This window comes from Pelobates fuscus, chromosome 1, assembly GCF_036172605.1.
Source record: "Pelobates fuscus isolate aPelFus1 chromosome 1, aPelFus1.pri, whole genome shotgun sequence".
NCBI lineage: Eukaryota > Metazoa > Chordata > Amphibia > Anura > Pelobatidae > Pelobates > Pelobates fuscus.
In genome coordinates, this window is record NC_086317.1 from 285,303,943 (window position 1) to 285,322,005 (window position 18,063).

The 18,063-nt window shown below is 37.0% G+C and overlaps 1 protein-coding gene across 1 annotated transcript in view; it reads left to right on the plus strand.

Annotated features, from left to right (window-relative positions):
• Positions 1 to 18,063, plus strand: part of CIP2A (cellular inhibitor of PP2A) — a 46,995-nt gene that overhangs the window by 17,645 nt on the left and 11,287 nt on the right. Inside the window, exons 5-9 of the mRNA XM_063444608.1 lie at positions 4,024 to 4,120; positions 5,329 to 5,451; positions 10,542 to 10,687; positions 17,398 to 17,473; positions 17,667 to 17,903. Of these exons, the coding sequence (XP_063300678.1) occupies positions 4,024 to 4,120; positions 5,329 to 5,451; positions 10,542 to 10,687; positions 17,398 to 17,473; positions 17,667 to 17,903 (679 nt within the window). The remainder of the gene's footprint in view (positions 1 to 4,023; positions 4,121 to 5,328; positions 5,452 to 10,541; positions 10,688 to 17,397; positions 17,474 to 17,666; positions 17,904 to 18,063) is intronic.

The following is an 18,063-nucleotide window of genomic DNA, read 5'->3' on the forward strand; positions in this document are numbered from 1 at the left end:
TGCTATATCCCACCTCCCTGGCAAAGTAAGAAGCAGGGATGGGGGGACTAAAAAATATATATATTATTTAAAAATTAAAAATGCCCCCCCCCACACACTGCATTCATTATATACACACACTGCATTCATTATATACACACACTGCATTCATTATATACACACACTGCATTCAGTATATACACACACTGCATTCAGTATATACACACACTGCATTCAGTATATACACACACTGCATTCAGTATATACACACTCTGCATTCAGTATATACACACACTCTGCACTCAGTATATACACACACTCTGCACTCAGTATATACACACACTCTGCACTCAGTATATATACACACTCTGCATTTAGTATATACATACACACTGCATTCACTTTACACACACTACAGAAACACACTCGCTGTGTAGTGTGTGTGTATAGTGAAGGCAGTCTGTATTTGTGTAGTGTGTGTGTGTGTGTGTGTGTGTATATAATGACACACTGCTTTCACTTTACGCACACACTGCATTCCCTTTACACACACTACACAAACACACTCTGCCTTCATTATATACAGACTGCATCCATTATAAACACACTACACAAACCCACACAGCTCTCCTGTCTAAACACACTGCATCCACTACATGTGGCGTGTATATTTTATGCAATTTTAGAAATTGTTTATTTTTTCAAAATGGTAAACGTGCAGAATATCGGCAAGTTATTGGCCATCTGCCTGAAAGTTCACAGATTATCGGTATCGGCTCTAATAAAAAAATAAATAAATATCAGTCGATCCCTATTGTAAAGGCTTCCCCTGTACCTAAAACCTATAATTGGTAACAGCCAGAAGCAGATTTATGGGTAGACTAAAGTGAGAAAAGGAAATGCTTTAATCATCTGGCCAATATGCTTACAATAGTCAGCCCCCTATCCATCTAATGCCCTCACTTGTGGAGCATAAATAACCAGTAGGTATGATATAACATTCAAAACGAGTTCTATATAGGGAATATATAAAATATAATAATAATCTCTTCTAACCCTGCAAAGGTATTTATAAATCAAGTATCCATGGAGTTTAAAGAGATAGGAAGACAGATCATAGTAAGAGTAAGCCTCTCTCCCTGTAGAAACTCGCTAGATAGGTAAAGGGGAATAGATAGCCAGAAAAATAATTAAATCATTATGAAATCAAAACACATAAATCAAAAAGATGTCATCAAATGTGGCAAACGAAAAGTGAAGTGCCCATAAAAACAGAAAACAACCCGACGCGTGTTTCGGTGCTCAGCTACAATAAGCCTGATCTCCTTTATAGGCATATAAGCCACGTGGGAATAAGAACAAAGGAGTGAACGTCATCAGTGGGCCTGGATACCAGTCATATTATGTCATCATACTGGTTAACACCTGCCCGTGACAAAATAGCCAATCGGCATACAGGGGAGGAGTGTGTGAATGGGTTTATGGATGGATATTCCTGTGAATAAGTAAAAATTGAAATAACATCTCTAATCGATCTCCTTAAGGTATCAATACAAATCACAGTAACTCATAGGTATTCAGTCCGATAGAGAATCAGTCTGATAAAGTATCTATCTATACGTAAATGTATCCGTAATAGGTCTCATGGTGTTAACCCGAGACACACTCACAATGAAAGGTCCTCTGTATATATAAAAACTAAACAGTATGATATACTAATATACATCACTAGTACTGTATGTTTCACTAGATATGCACACAAGATAATTTATAAGTAGTCTGTCAGATCGTGGTGCAGACTTAGAATATAAAGAGTATACGTGTATGTCTTCAGACGTTAAATCATAACCAGGCTCCAAAGTCATTAAGGTATCAACACAAAATTAAGGAATAAGTGAATATCACCTCAAGTGTGTCATTACTAGCCTCATTATGTAAAATGTATTATGGGGTGGAAATCACTGGTTATATAAGATCTAGTCAGAGTAAAGGGTACGTATCAAACAGTTGGTGACAATCATGCATGCATTTATCAATATCAGTAATGAACAGTTACCAATCATGATGAAAATCCGGATTTGATATCAAATATAGTGAATAATTAAACAAAAAAACGTTGCTAAATGTTTACACATATTTACAAAGTAACAGTAGCCCTATACTGAAAAGGAAGGGCATGGGTATCTAACATACTGTTAATTTAGATAAAGGTAATGCTACGATTTATTCTGTGATAAATGAGGTATACGAAAAGCCTAAGGCCTGATGGTGACCGAGTTCTCATCTTGTATATCCGATCGCTTTCTCTTTAGAGTAGCTTCTTGTCCATTTATCCTATCCTGGGTCCCAGAGTAACTCTCAATTCCACAAAATTGTATCACCTCAGCCAAGCCCCCATGGCAAAATTTCGAATGTTTTGAAATTGGGGTCTCAATGTTTTGAGCGGGGTTAACGTGGTCAAGCATCCGTTTCTTAATGGGTCATCTTGTTTTTCCTATATATTTAAACTGACAGCTGCAGGATAGTAGATATACCACTCCTGCAGTTTTGGCAGTTAATACAATGATTTTGTTGTGAATGTTGTATTGCTAGTGGAATCTGAGCAGCTTTTGGAGTGTCTGAGGATGTATTTACAGGCTTTACATCTCCCACATTGGTACATTCCAACAGTGGGGGATTTCAGTCATTAAGCTCTTGAGGATGGTGCTTTCAGGTGGCTAGGTACCAGCGCATCTTTGAGGTTACGTTCCTGTCTTGCTGTAATCGCCACCTGAGATGTAGTAATTGAGGAAGGTGTTTATCTTGACCAAGTAATGGCCAGAACCTCTCCAAAATCTTTTTGATTGAATACCATTGTGCATCGAAGTTCCCAAATACATCTAATTACTTCTTTAGGGGATTTAGCCGGTGGGATTTCATTAAAGGACCACTATAGGCACCCAGACCACTTCAGAGAAACGGTTTCACTGAGGGTTAATCCAGCCTCTAGTGGCTGTCTCCCTGACAGCCACTAGAGGCACTTTCCCGATTCTTAATGTGAAAGTCGCATTGAACTCACACAGTGTGTGTTCAGATCCCCATAGTAATGCTTTCTTATGGGCAGTTTGAATGCGCACTCATTCTGGCCATGTGCTGACATCGGCAGGGGAGGAAAGGTCACCAGCGCCAAGGGAGCCTTGCGCTGGATTAAGGTAAGTGGCTGGCTGAAGGGGTTTTAACCTCTTCAGCCCAGCGGGAGGGGGCCCCTGAGGGTGGGGGGGACCTAATGACTCTATAGTGTCTTTTTTTTATTTTATTTTATTTATTTTTTTTATGCCTGATCCTCAAGTTGCTACTATTGTAGTCCTTACTATACTATAGGAAGTTTGTTTACCCCATTATACTGTTAAACCTATCCCGGGGCATCTTTTCACTCTTTTGTGACACCTTATATGATTTAACGGACTCATCGAACGTGTCCATTATGGTTTATATGGTTGCTGTATGTGTGACTAATAAATACTCTTTTTGAAACTGATTCTATGTTTGTGAGTGATAGACAAATTAATTGTAGTTGATGGGTGTTCTTGTATAATGTAGGCAACTAGTGGATTCTGTATCTAATGTAGGTGTATAATGCTTCGTAAAAGTCAGTCTTGGAGATATAAAGTTGTCCTTGGTTTTTTGGAATGATTATGCACTGGAGATGAAGAAATCCATGTTGTTGTACCCGAACTGAACTCTTTGATTAAAAAAAAAAAAAAAATAGACATATTTCTGAGGTCCTTAAATCCAACTTCAGTATTGAGCCACTAGGAGGCAGACATAGCTTTCTCCCTGCTTGCAGATTACAAAATATACTACTTTTCCACCACTTGCTTCTAGATATTATTTAGGGGGTTACTTATATATATTATTTACCTATGTTTATTGTGTGCATACCTATAAATTAACACTACTTAGATATTTAAATGTAATCATTAATTTTGTATTTTAATCATAGCTGGTATTTTTTTATATTGTAGTGCACTTTTTTATTTTTTTATTTATTATCTTCTATTTCAGTCAATCTACAGAAGATGAACTTACAATGCCATGCCTTGGGATTATGGCAAACCTTTGCCGCCATAATCTTTCAGTCCAAGGTCATGTGAAATCTTTGGTAAGACATTATTTAGGTCATTTGCAGTATCTACATTCTGCTACTGATTTTGATTCAATTCTACAATTGTTGATTACTGTTGCATTATACTAATCTGCAATTTATAAATAATCAAATACCCAATTGTTGGTTCAAGCTAAACTCTGAAACACTGATATAGAAAGTGAATTTATTATGTTCTCTTTTCGCACCAAGCACATGCACCCTCAAGTTTTACTTCACATAAAATATGAAACCATAAATATAATATTTCTTTATTTTATTCATGAAACAGTTATGTAATATAAAATGGAACTGTCAGGATTGTTTTATATTTTGTTTGCTATTTGTATTTGTTAAATACAAAAAGGCTGTCTTTTTTTTCTTTATTTTTTTAATATATATATATTTTTTTTTTTTTAAGAAATAAGGAAGTGGCGACAATGTTCCGGCTCCTCTCTGAGCCTTTCTCAAGACTTTTATAAAGGCACAGAGAGGAGTTGAAATGTTGTTGCCACTTCCTTGTTGCAAATAAAAAAAACTGCCTTTTAGAAGAAACATCAGGTGTGCCTGGATATTTCATTTTCTTCCACTCAATTTTATTAAAAAAACAAAAAAAGTTCTCTTCGTTAACATTTTGATTCATTTTTCTTTCTTTAGAATTCTAAATAATATTTCTGCTTGCAAATGCTTTGTAAGTCTATTCCATGAAATTGATAATAAAGCCCATGTAATAAACCTGCATATATTGTGGCTACTGAATTAATTATTGAACACAGTTGCTAAGAAAAAAGCTTAAGAAGATAATGCATAAAATGTAGTAAGACTGGAATGTGAGGAAAACTTATAAAGCTAACAAAAAAGGGGGTTGAAGGATGGTGTAGGGAACTTTCAGAGTTATTTTAAAGTAAACCGAGGAACATAAATATCTTGGATAGCATTAGAACTCTGCTTCCTGTTTTCTCAGTGACTAAGAGGAATTGGGAATATTAGTTAAAGGAGGATGAGTATGTATGCCTTGACAGCACTCCTTGTTCAATAACTGACACTTTGGTTCCAGGTTGAACCTGTGGGGACATAGAATTGTGGCAGTAATACAGAAACCTGTTGCATAAAATAATTACACAAGCTCACTGCCCTTTTTTGAAAACCTGTGACTGATAGTGCTATAATAATATGAGAGCTGTTTATCAATTTTTTACTAATGTTTTTTTCTTTTTCCTCCTCAGAGCAATGTAAAAGGATTCTACCGCACATTAATTAGCTTCTTGGCTCATAGCAGTTTAACTGTGGTAGTCTTTGCACTTTCAGTACTGGCAAGTCTTACTCTAAATGAAGAAGTTGGTGACAAGGTGATATTTCATTTTTCCATCTTAATATTTATATCTGTCTAATGCAATCTCTTGGAAATTAATAACATTCATTTCAGCATTTAATAGGGGTAGAGCATGTCCTGAGCTCTGTGCAGTGGGATATTGCACCATTCTTTAGTGTGTTTAGGGACGAAGTTGAAGAGATATATACATATTTCACATTCCAAGCTCAAGAACTTACCTTTAAAAGGTTCATTGTTCAGTGTTTAAATCTATTGAATAAGGTACACATAGAAGAAATGTAACTTCAGCCATGGTGTTTATAAAACCACTGCTGAATTTATTGAGAAGTACCGTATGTATTTGAACTTATTTTTGAATATAGAAAATCAAGGAACATGGTTAACTCCATTGAGTTTAATTAGGCCTGCAAAACATCCTCATTTTACTTTGTTCTTTATAGTTAAGCAATCATTTGACCTAATGGCTAGATACACTGCAGTTCTTGTTGAGACTAGATCACAGTAAGTTGATTTGTTGGTTTGTTTAGTATTTAGCAAGTATCCTGTATAGTGTCTAACTTGTTCATTGACTTTCAACCATTTTTCCTCTTTGTTGATTACAAATGCAACATAAGCTTTCATTAATTTTAAGACTGTTTTTCGTTGATATATTAATTATTCTTGCCATTTTTTTTTATTTGTGACCAGTGTACAAAGCAGTTGGAGTGCACATTGTTGGCTTCATGTTAAAGGAACACTATAGTGTCGGGAATACAAACATTTTCCTAATATTATAGTGTTAAACTAGCTGTTTAGGTCCCTGGCCCTTAGATCGCATAAGAAAGCTGAATTTTCTTTTCTCCTGCGCCGGTCTCACCGCAGTTGGCTTTGATTCCATGGCTAAGGTCATGAATTGTGATGATCTCAGCCAATCCATGGCTTTCCCATAGGAAAGCATTGAGAGAGCTATTGCACAACAAAACTCTGTGCTGCGCCAATCACCGCCTTGTTAGAGAGACTTTGAATCAGTGATCAGTGCATCTCTATGGGGAATGTTCAGTGCTTACATGCAGTGCCACTGTGCAGCACTCTGCTAGGAAGCACCCCTAGTGGTCGCCTGAGTGACTGCCTCTAGAGATGTTGCAAGGCAGCAATGTAAACACTGCCTTTTCACTGCAGAGCCAGCATGGACAGGCTATATACATCAGAACCACTACATAACGTTTTATTGTTTCTGGTGACTATAGTGTCCCTTTGATTCTATTAATTGGCATTTGTAATACTTTATGCATATCAAAACCACATAAAAACCATATCCCTGGGTAGTTGAGGATGATGTGAGTAACATATTAAAAATTCATGAAAATCCATTCGGTACTTTGAGTTTGACCGGCTCGCCACAAGGTTGTATCCGACCAAGAGTTCCACAGAATTGGCAGCAAGAGCCCGTCTCCGTTCGGATGGATTTTCACGAAAACCACCATTGATAGAGTAAAGATGATTCGTGGAGACTGCTCCTCTCGTTCGTCTGTTTGAAACTCCCGAACGCCGTTCTTCTACCGTATGTGGAAATAGTTTGTATAAGACTTCCATAGAGACCGGGTGTTCGTGCGAGTGCCATGCCCAAAACAGTTCCAGGCACTCGATGACGAGTCGCGCTGGCTGCGTTTGGGAGTTAAGATGGCCGCCGTCCATTGATCTCACCACGTGCGTTCGTATGCACGAAATGGTGGCCATCTAGGAGCATTCAATTAACTCGCAGTGTTCGTGTAGTTACACAAGGTTCTATGTTCTAATTGGTACCCAGGGTGGTCTCCATTCTGGTCTCTGCAAAATGAATATTTTACCGAACAACGAAAAATTACGAAATGATCCAAGTGAATAAACCAGCAGGGAGTGGAAACAACCGAACGGGTTGTGGGAAATCCTTCACATGTAACTTTATAAATATTTTAATATTACAGTAAGACTCTTCAATATATGGTTGTAATTATAAACTGGTCAGTCAGGCAGGGATGTAATAATAATAATTCATTTATGACATTCGTATATCTTAAAAGATCTAGTATAAATTATTGCTATCCCTAAATCCTCAGTATGAAAAGAGAATTTGCACTCCTTTTATTTCTACAATCAGAAATATGTATTTAGTAAGACTTGACTAACTAACTTGCGTACAAATACAGTTGCATAAGATACTTAACCAATTTTTAAACTTAAAACACATTTTGAATGCCCATTAGTTTAAATGTCTTCTCCTTAATTTCTTGTCATTAGTATTGGCATTTATATAGCGCCAATTTATTCCACAGTGCTATTACAAAGGGTGGGGAATTTAATAATCGGGACAATTACAAAATGTTACAGGAACAATAGCTTGATTATGGTCCTGCTCAAAAGAGCTTACAATCTAAAGTTGCGTTTAGTTGTTTCCAAGAGTTCTGTTTGAGAGAGATAATCCTCTAACAAGACTTAGATTCTTAATTCGTATGCTTTTGCTAATGAACGCATACCACGTAATATTCCGTAAAGTGTAACTGTTTATTCTTAAGAAATGACACCATTAAATAAGATACTGAAAAACGCCTGTAACTTGTTAGCCTGTTTTGTGATGCTGCAATCCAGTGTAGTTGAGGAACACAATGTAAATCAGCAGGAGAAGAGACACATTGTTGTAGTTTCTCCTAGTCTATTAACATATTCTGTGACAGTAAAGGACAACATTTATAACAATGATGAGGACTGAGCGAAGGTTGTCACACCCAATTCCAGGATTGAGGAAAATATAGCAGTGTGGATTTCTACATTCATTTTTTTTTTTTTTCTTCAGATCTCAACAACATACATTTGCTAAACATAAGGGATGGGTAAGCATAACATTCCTACAAAGTCACAGTTCTCCATCAAGATTACCTGGCTTCTATGCTGGTAAACAGATGTGGACAAAAGGAATTCTAGCTAGCTCCTCAGTAACAAGACTGACCATTTGCTTCTTAATTTGGCATTGAAGAATTAAATATTTTTTGCAGCTTTGGCATCAGGATAATTATCCATTCAAGTTATTTCTATAAGTGGTAATCAAAGAGCACATGTATTAAAACCAATCTACTGCTAATTTACATTGGCATGTTTATTGGCATATTAATGGTTGGTACATGCTCAAATCGCTGGTGATACATTGATACATACTGCTAGTTGACAAGTCAACCAATATGACTTACCTTTGCTGTTACATTTTATTTTAATTCTGATTTTAAATTTGTCATACTTGTCATACAAAAATTGCCTCTCCTCTATGTGGACAGACATCACTTTCACCTAACACTTGCAAATGTAATTTGCCATAACTGTGTCCCACCCCACCCCCCTTAGTATATAGAGTAGGACACAAACCACAACATCTCAGTCTATGTCTCTTTTCCAAGGACAGTTTGCTAGACCATATTGTATCATGTTCTTGTTTTCAATATTTGCATTAGTGGGGGTGCAGTAGGTGCTCTTAGTGCTGTGCAAGTCTGTCCATTATGATAGCCAATCTCTGCTATTCCCTGGATGGGTGCCAGAACTTTGGTTAGCTAAATTGTATAATTTGTTTCCAACTGCATTTTATATACTGAGTGCACACATTCATGATGGCTCTTCTTTTTCTTCCATTGTGCCATTGGGTGTGGGAAAGGGGAGTATGCACATCACAGGGCTGAAAAGGACCATAGGTGGAATACATGCACAGATTGTGTTGTGTCCCACCATTATAGTAAGCAGATTGCGCAATTGATTGCAAGCCCCTTGTAGCAGAGTAACTGGCCCAGTGTAATCTTCATGACCCTGTGTAATATGTTGTGTGCTGTTCATCTGATCTTGTATTTACCTAATTTTAAGACCTATTAAGGAATAGATGTCCTGATATGTAAAACCATACATTTGAAAGAGGGTGTACTTTCTTTTCCCACGACTGTATATGTATGTGTGTATAACATACCCACACACACACTTATAAAACGACTTGAACAAATCAAATCCATGTGTTGGCTGGAACATCATGACCTTTTGAGCACTTCTGTTAATTTTAAGTCTGGCCCCTAGCCTATCTTTAGGAATAGAAGCCATTAATAAATGATTCGCAGTGAGGTACTTGAAATACTTGTGGTGCGTCCAGCATTCTAATAATGGATAGATATAAGGCTTAGGAATAAGGATTCAAATGTGATGGGTTACATGTTAATGATTTTCTGCAAACTGTGATATGATTTAAATCCTTAGATATATTTCTTAAATGATTATCCAACGTGAGAATGGTTCGTTAAGCATTTTGCCCTGCCCCCCCTGATTATAGTTACCTCTGTTTGGCATTTGAAACCACATTAGATGCATATAAAAATGGAATGATATTCTAGAAAGACTGTTAAAGTAGCTATGATAGCTGAACAGTGTGAGTATTTCTTCTGACCTTGAACTTGGTTTAAATTGTTGTAAAGTGATAGTTAAGTAAGTAGAGGCTGTGGACAGCTGTCATGGAAGGTCAAGCCTCTCCTCTTCTTCATATTTACTGCATATCTACCTCTTACACCCATAATCTTAAGGAGTTGAAGTGATCTTAATTTTGTCCTGGTAACACATACTTTCCACAAAAATGGTGTTCTTGATTATTTAAAAATAAATAAATAAAAAATTATCATTGTACTGTGTAGTTTCAGATCATTTTCTTTTTCTTAACACTTGGCTTTGCATGTCAATTCATTGCCCTGTGAGTACTGATGTTAGATGCATGGACACATGTAAGAAGGTCTGTGAAAGTAACTTGGGTTATCCACTCTACTGATAATTAGAGAATTACAAATTTTAGGGTAGAGCAAACAGATTTGAAATATGTTTAAGTGCATATTGTTTTCAGCTCTGCTGTTTGGACAGAGATCTGCTGTTCCCTTCTCTGTTCTAAAAACAAAAATTCTGGTTTAGGTAGCAACCTGAAATATAAAGAATGAAAATAAGAGGTAGGCGTATTATTGCATAAATTAATATACTTGTTTAGAAAATGAATGGGCAATGAGATTGTAAAAATTGCAGGTTTAATTTGATGCACTGTATTTTCTTACACAAGAATAACTCATGCAAACTATTTATTTCCAGCTTTTCCATTCCAGAAATATCCATCAGACATTTCAGTTAATATTTAACATTCTTGTAAATGGGGACGGGACATTAACCCGAATGTACTCTGTTGACCTCCTCATGGACCTCATAAAGAACCCCAAAATTGCTGATTATCTTACCAGGTAGGCTACTAGATTATGGTAATATAGACATGCTGTTCAAATTATATCAAGCATTGTGTCATTTCTCCTTTAATTTATTTTTAAATTATAGTCTAGTCTAGTGTGTGTGTGTTGGCTAAATTGTATTCATTCACTGTGCTGGCAAATGCATAGGACAAAGTAATTTTTATCCTGTGCAGATTTTTCTACAATTTTGATTGCATGTTTTAAGTACAAAGTGGTTTGGTTTCATCCATAAAGGGATTGTGAAGGTTGCAAAAAGCAAAATGCATCTATTTTATTACATTTGAACAAATACCCTATACCCCAAAAGCAGGGAAATAACCCTCTTCCACAATCCTAAAGTTAAACCCTTTGTGTACTGACACTGATAATTCAATTGGGATAACATTTCTATGTTTAATCATTATGTACGGAGGCAGTGTGATTGACAGCTGTGGGAGGTGTGTTAAGATTGTATTTTGTTCAGGGAAGAGAAATCTGTCTATCAACAGTTACTATTTCACTAAATTTTCATGTACATTGCATCAAATGGTATTTTTATATTCTCTACTTTAAAAATACAAACTGTTTAACCCCTTAAGGACCAAATTTCTGGAATAAAATGGAATCATGACATGTCACTCGTCATGTGTCCTTAAGAAGTTAAAATATATAAATACAATCTATAGCACTTAAAGGATCACTATTGGATCAGAAACATGTATTCCTGACCCTATAGTGTTAAAACCACCATCTAAGCCCCCTGGGCCCGTCATGCCTCCATAAATATAGCAAAATCTTACTGTATTCAAGCATGAAGCTGTAACTCTGCATGCTGTTTGCCTAAAAAAAACAAGCAGTCTGCTGACATCATCGGAAGTGGTAGCCTAATCCAATCACAATGCTTCAACATAGGATTGGCTGAGACTGACAAAGTGGCAGATCAGGTGTAGAGCCAGCATAATTCAAACACAGCCCTGGCCAATCCGCATTTCTTCATAGAGATGAATTGAATCAATGAATCTCTATAAGGAAAGTTCAGCGTCTGCATTCAGAGGGAGGAGACACTGAATGTTTGGATGCATTTTAGGCAGCCATGACCCAGGAAGGATCTCTAACAGCCATCTGAGGAGTGGCCAGTGAAGTTATCACTAGGCTGTAATGTAAACACTGCATTTTCTCTGAAAAGACAGTGTTTACTGCAAAAAGCCTGAAGGTGATGATTCTACTCACCAAAACAAATTCAATAAGCTGTAGTTGTTCTGGTGACTATAGTGTCCCTTTAAGCCATGGGCACCAAGCATACTTTCTTTGAATAACGATATTATGTATGTTTTTGGTTTTTAGTAGTAAAATACTATATGATCCAGAAGCTTGTCATTATCACATTTAAAATAATCTATACTTATAGGTTTTGGATATGTGCTAGCTGCACACTTTTTATATAGTTATTAAACCCAATTCCTAAACCTAGTATACTGAAGAAACAAATCCAGTGCGAGCACATAATGTCATTAAAAAGACAGTGATTTGTGTAAAGAGTAAAGCACATGTTTGATTTACATCTTCATTAACCCCTTAAGACCGGAGGGCGTACAATTACGTCCTTTTTTAAGCGGCTCTAAACGTTTTTTTTTTTTTACTTACCCGGTCGCCGGCGATCGCGGTTGGGGGGACTCCCAGGGAGCCCCCCGCGGCACCTCCGTCTTCTTCAGCCCCCCCGGGCCATGTGAGAGTGAGGTCCTTGCGAGGACCTCACAATCACATGGCCGGTATAGCTGGCTGCAGCAATGCCAGCAGGGGGACTAACTGTATTGACAGTCAAATTTAAAAAAAAGTTAAAATAAGTGTAAAATATACATACATACATACTGTCTAGGTGTATTTTAATATTAATATATATATATATATATATAATCAAATTACACGTAGACTGATACTGATTAAATATATAATTATTGTGATATATATCTATTTATATATATTAAAAAAAAATGTAAATACGTAAAAAAAAATAAAAAAAATTCTTTTATATATATAGATGTGTTTTATTTCGTTCTAACTGTATTGTGATATTAATATATATATATTTATATCAAAATACACGTAGAACAAAATAATATATATCTATATACATAAATATATACGTATATATCACTATAGATATATAGATAGATATAGATATATCTATATATAAATAAAACTATTTAAAAAAAATTATTTATATATATATATATATATATATATATATATATATATATATATATAAATTCTACACATATATTTATGTAATATTTTTACATAATTAGGTATCCTAATTAATTACAATTAGTGGGACCTGCCTGACAACCCATGCCGAAAGTTCAGGGAATTTAATTTGCTAGCACTATATTTAACCCTATAACTTTCCAAGACACCATAAAACCTGTACATGGGGGGTACTGATTTACTCGGGAGACTTCGCTGAACACAAATATTAGTATTTCAAAACAGTAAAATGTATTACAACGATGATATCGCCAGTAAAAGTGACGTTTTTTGCATTTTTCACGCACAAACAGCACTTACACGGACGATATTATTGCTGCAATACTTTTTACTGTTTTGAAACACAAATATTTGTGTTCAGCGAAGTCTCCCGAGTACAACAGTACCCCTCATGTACAGGTTTTATGGTGTTTTCAAAAATTACAACGTCAAATATAAGGCTTGTGTTTCATTTTTTTCACATTAAAATTCGCCAGATTGCTTACGTTGCCTTTGTGACCCTATTGTAGCCCAAGAATGAAAATTACCCCCATGATGGCATACTATTTGCAATAGTAGACAACCCAAGGTATTGCAAATGGGGTATGTCCAGTCTTTTTTAGTAGCCACTTAGTCACAAACACTGGCTAAAATTAGCGTTCAATTTAGTTTTTTACTTTTTTCACACACAAACAAATATGAACGCTGGCCAAAATTGGCGTTTTTTGCATTTTTCACACACAAATACTAACGCTAACTTTGACCAGTGTTTGTGACCAAATGGCTACTAAAAAGGCTGGACATACCCCATTTGCAATACCTTGGGTTGTCTACTATTGCAAATGGTATACCATTATGGGTGTAAATTTCATTCCTGGGCTACTATACAGTCTCAAAGGCAACGTAACCAATCTGGCGAATTTCAAATGTAACATACTATATTTGACCCTGTAACTTCCCAAACACCATAAAACCTGTACATAGGGGGTGTACTGTTTTACACGTGAGACTTTGCTGAATACAAATATGTGTATTTTATTGCAGTAAAAGCAAACAGTATTATGACATTGACAGTTAAAATGTCATGTAGAACTAAGAAAATAACAATTTTATTTTCTCCCATTTTTTTCATATTAAATTATGTTTCATAGCTAAATATTTGATATTAAATGAAAGCCCTGTTTCCCCTGAATAAAATGATATATAATAAGGGGGGGTGCATTTAATATGAAAGAGGTGAATTACGGTTGGACAGACATATAGCGCGTAGATGGCAGGTTTTGTTTACATTTTGTTCTGTTCACAACTTGTACATTTGGCTCAGTCCTTAAGGGGTTAAAGGATCACTATAGTGTCAGGAAAACAAAGCGGTTTTCCTGACACTATAGTGCCCTGAGGGTGCCCCCACCCTCAGGGTCCCCCTTATTTGGCGCTGAAGGGGTTAAAACCCCTTCAGACACTTGCCTTAATCAAGCACCGGGCTCCCTCTGCGCTGGTGACCTCTCCTCCCCGTCCGTCAGCTCCCCTGTCCGATGTCACTGGAGTCAAATGCGCAGGCGCGGCAAGTGTCCATATGCGCAGGCGCATTCAAAGTGTCCATAGGAAAGCATTTCTCAATGCTTTCCTATGGACGCTCTGCGTGATGGAGGCGAAAAGACAGCCACTAGAGGCTGGATTAACCCCAAATGTAAACATAGCAGTTTCTCTGAAACTGTTATGTTTACATGTGAAGGGTTAAAACCTGAGGGACCATGCACCCAGACCACCTCATTGAGCTGAAGTGGTCTGGGTGACTATATAGTTTCCCTTTAATAAACAGATATAGACAACCAATAGAATATTCTGAGCAGTGTAAATGTCATAATGTATGAATTCAGAAATCTAGGCTGCTCTGGAAAAACGACGATGTGGTTGTTTCAAGGAGCACAATACGATGATACTTGAAGAAAAATGAGCTGCATGGTCGAGTTGCCAAAAAGGAGCCTTTATTGCGCCAATGCCACAAAAAAGCTTGGTTTCAATATGCCCGACAACACCTTGACACGCCTCACAGCTTCTGGCACACTGTAATTTGGAGTGACCAGACCAAAAATAGAGCTTTATGGTGACAACCATAAGTGCTATGTTTGAGAGGTCAACAAGGCCTATAGTGAAAAGAATAACATCCCCACTGTGAAGCATGGTGGTGGCTCACTGATGTTTTTTTGGGGGGGGGAGGGGGATGTTGGTGTCCTCTATAAGCACAGGGGAATCTTGTGAAAATGAATGGCAAGATGAATGTAGCATGTTATTTTTCTGCACAAAGACTGCGCATGGTACGCTATTGGACTTTCCAGCATGACAATGACCCAAGGCACAAAGCTAACTTACCGTATATACTCGAGTATAAGCCGACCCGAATATAAGCCGAGGCCCCTAATTTTACCCAAAAAAACTGGGAAAACTTATTGACTCGAGTATAAGACTAGGGTGGGAAATGCAGCAGCTACTGGTAAATTTCTAAATAAAGTTAGATCCTAAAAAAATTATATTAATTGAATATTTATTTACAGTGTGTGTATATAATGAATGCAGTGTGTGTTTGTGTATGTGTTAAATGGAGTAGTTGGATATCCAAAAAGGGGGAAGCAACTGGGTGTGTGTCTGGGGGCAACCAAGACAGGGGGTTTGTGTATGTGTTACAGAGCCTTGGTGGGGGGTGGGCATTTTTATTATTTTTTTTTTATTTTATTATTATTTATAATTCTTTATTTTTGTTGTGCATATGATTGGCATACGTGTGTGTGTTGCTACAGTTTAACGCATTTTAAAACATCGTAAAACAGAAGCAATTCAAATTGTAAAGCATTGTGGCACATGAGGAAAACTGCACAGGTATTTTATATTAAACATGTTTAAATTGTTCCAGTCAGTGGTTGCTTGATCGAGAGAGGTTTTAATTATTATTATTTTATTTTTTTTTGTTTTTTTTCTTTATTATTTTTAATATAATTTTATTTTTTTGTTGTCCCCCCTCCCTGCTTGATACATGGCAGGGAGGGGGGCTCTCACTCCATGGTGGTCCAGTGGCATTGGCAGTTCAGTGGAGGGGGCTGGCAGAGCATTTACTTACCGCTCCTGTCAGCTCCCTCCTCCTCCGCGCCGGTCCGTTCAGCACCTCTGTCAGCTCACACTGTAAATCTCGCGAGAGCCGCACTATGACCCCGCGGCTCTCGCGAGACTTACACTGGGAGCTGGCAGAGGTGCTGAACGGACCGCCGCGGAGGAGGAGGGAGCTGACAGGAGCTGCAGGAGAGGTCAGTAAACGCTCTGCAGCCCCCCACAGCCCCCAGTCTGTATTATGGCAATGTAAATTGCCATAATACAGACAATTGACTTGCGTATAAGCCGAGTTGGGGTTTTTCAGCACAAAAAATGTGCTGAAAAACTCTGCTTATACTCGAGTATATACGGTAACCCTCTGGGGGTTACAGCAGAAAAAGGTGAAGGTTCTGGAGTGGCTATCAGTCTCCTGACCTTAATATCATCGAGCCACTCTGGGGAGATCTCAAACATGCGGTTCACCAAAGACTTTACATGGCAATGGGTCGTTTTGCCAAGATAAATGGGCAGCTATACCACCTACAAGAATTAGGGGGCTGTGTGTGTGTTTCTGTGGTTGTGTGCTTGTATGTGTATGTGTGGGTTTGTGATTGTGTAGTAGATGGCTCCCTAATTTGGCATTCTTAAATATGACTAGATTTATCTACTAAACAATTATATATAAATTAAGAAAGAGCCTTTGAAGTGTTATTATATAAATTATATATTGTTGGGCGGCTCAAGACTTCCTCTTCCCCATCAATCTTGATGATCTCAGCCAATCCAATTATTGGGAGACCATTGTGCATGTGCTTCATCTCTATGGGGAGTGTTAAGAGTCTGCATACAAACTCTGAAAAGGCAGTATATTTATTACTCTGCTTGCAGAGACAGACTATAGACACCAGGCCCACTACATTAAGCTGCAGTGGTTCTGGTGAGTATAGTGTCCCTTAAAGTAATGCATTTGGCATATCTGTTTTAAATGAACACTCCATTGTTTAAAAAAAAAAAAAATTTTGCGAATGTGTCAATCAAAGTAAGCAATTGCCCAGTAGAATGCGGAGGCATTAGACTAATGCTCTCTCTTCTCCTTGGACGATAATTCAATATCTTTCTAGCAACATTATATGTAATTTTGTCTACATTTTGGAAGATGTTCACATTGCAAAAAATAGCATAGTGGCACCTTTCAGGGAAAAAGATATTGTCTGTAAAAGAGTACTACGGAAATTATAAGTCTCTATCTGTAAAGAATAGCAGATTTTGTTGGGGATGTGAAAACAGAGCTGACATCAAGAAAGTCATACTAGTATATGAATAGCTAGTAAAATTAATGTAGTTTGTTTTCAGATCAATGAATAGAAAAGTTTTTTTTTTTTTTGTTTACTTTTACTTAGGTACGAGCACTTTAATTCATGTCTAAATCAAGTGCTTGGCCTTCTTCACGGCAAGGATCCAGATTCGGCTTCCAAGGTACATTGATTATATTCTTATTTAAATAAATTCGTCTTTTTATTTACATTTTATCTCTGATTTACTAGTTTACTAATTACCATTTGATGTAAGATCTCACAAACATTTCTAGGTTAAGCATTTGTGTAAACATCATTGCATTTGATCTTGTTTTAAGATATACTTTGTAACCTCTTTTTGTGTAATTTTTCAGGTTTTAGAATTGTTACTGGCTTTCTGTTCAGTGACTAAGCTGCGTCTCATTTTGCGACAAGCGGTACTTGAACAATCTAGTATTATTGCATCAGGAAATGGAAGACTTGGTCCTCGTGGGAAATCTGCAGAAAAATTAGAGCCAGCTATTGCACTTGTTCATTGGTCAAGCCAGCCTCTGGAAGCACCACAAAACTCAGTTGTTTTGGCACTTAGACTTTTCAAAGAGTTGTTTGCGGTATGTATGTGCCAACTAATGCCACTCAGGCAAATTTAAGCAGTTTTATGTTCAAGTATTTAGTGCATATTGCATGACCCTTGTTAAAATCCATATTTAGTGTGTTCTTTCACAAAATTATTACAAGAGTGCTTTGGGAGGGATTGTTACTACCAAAATG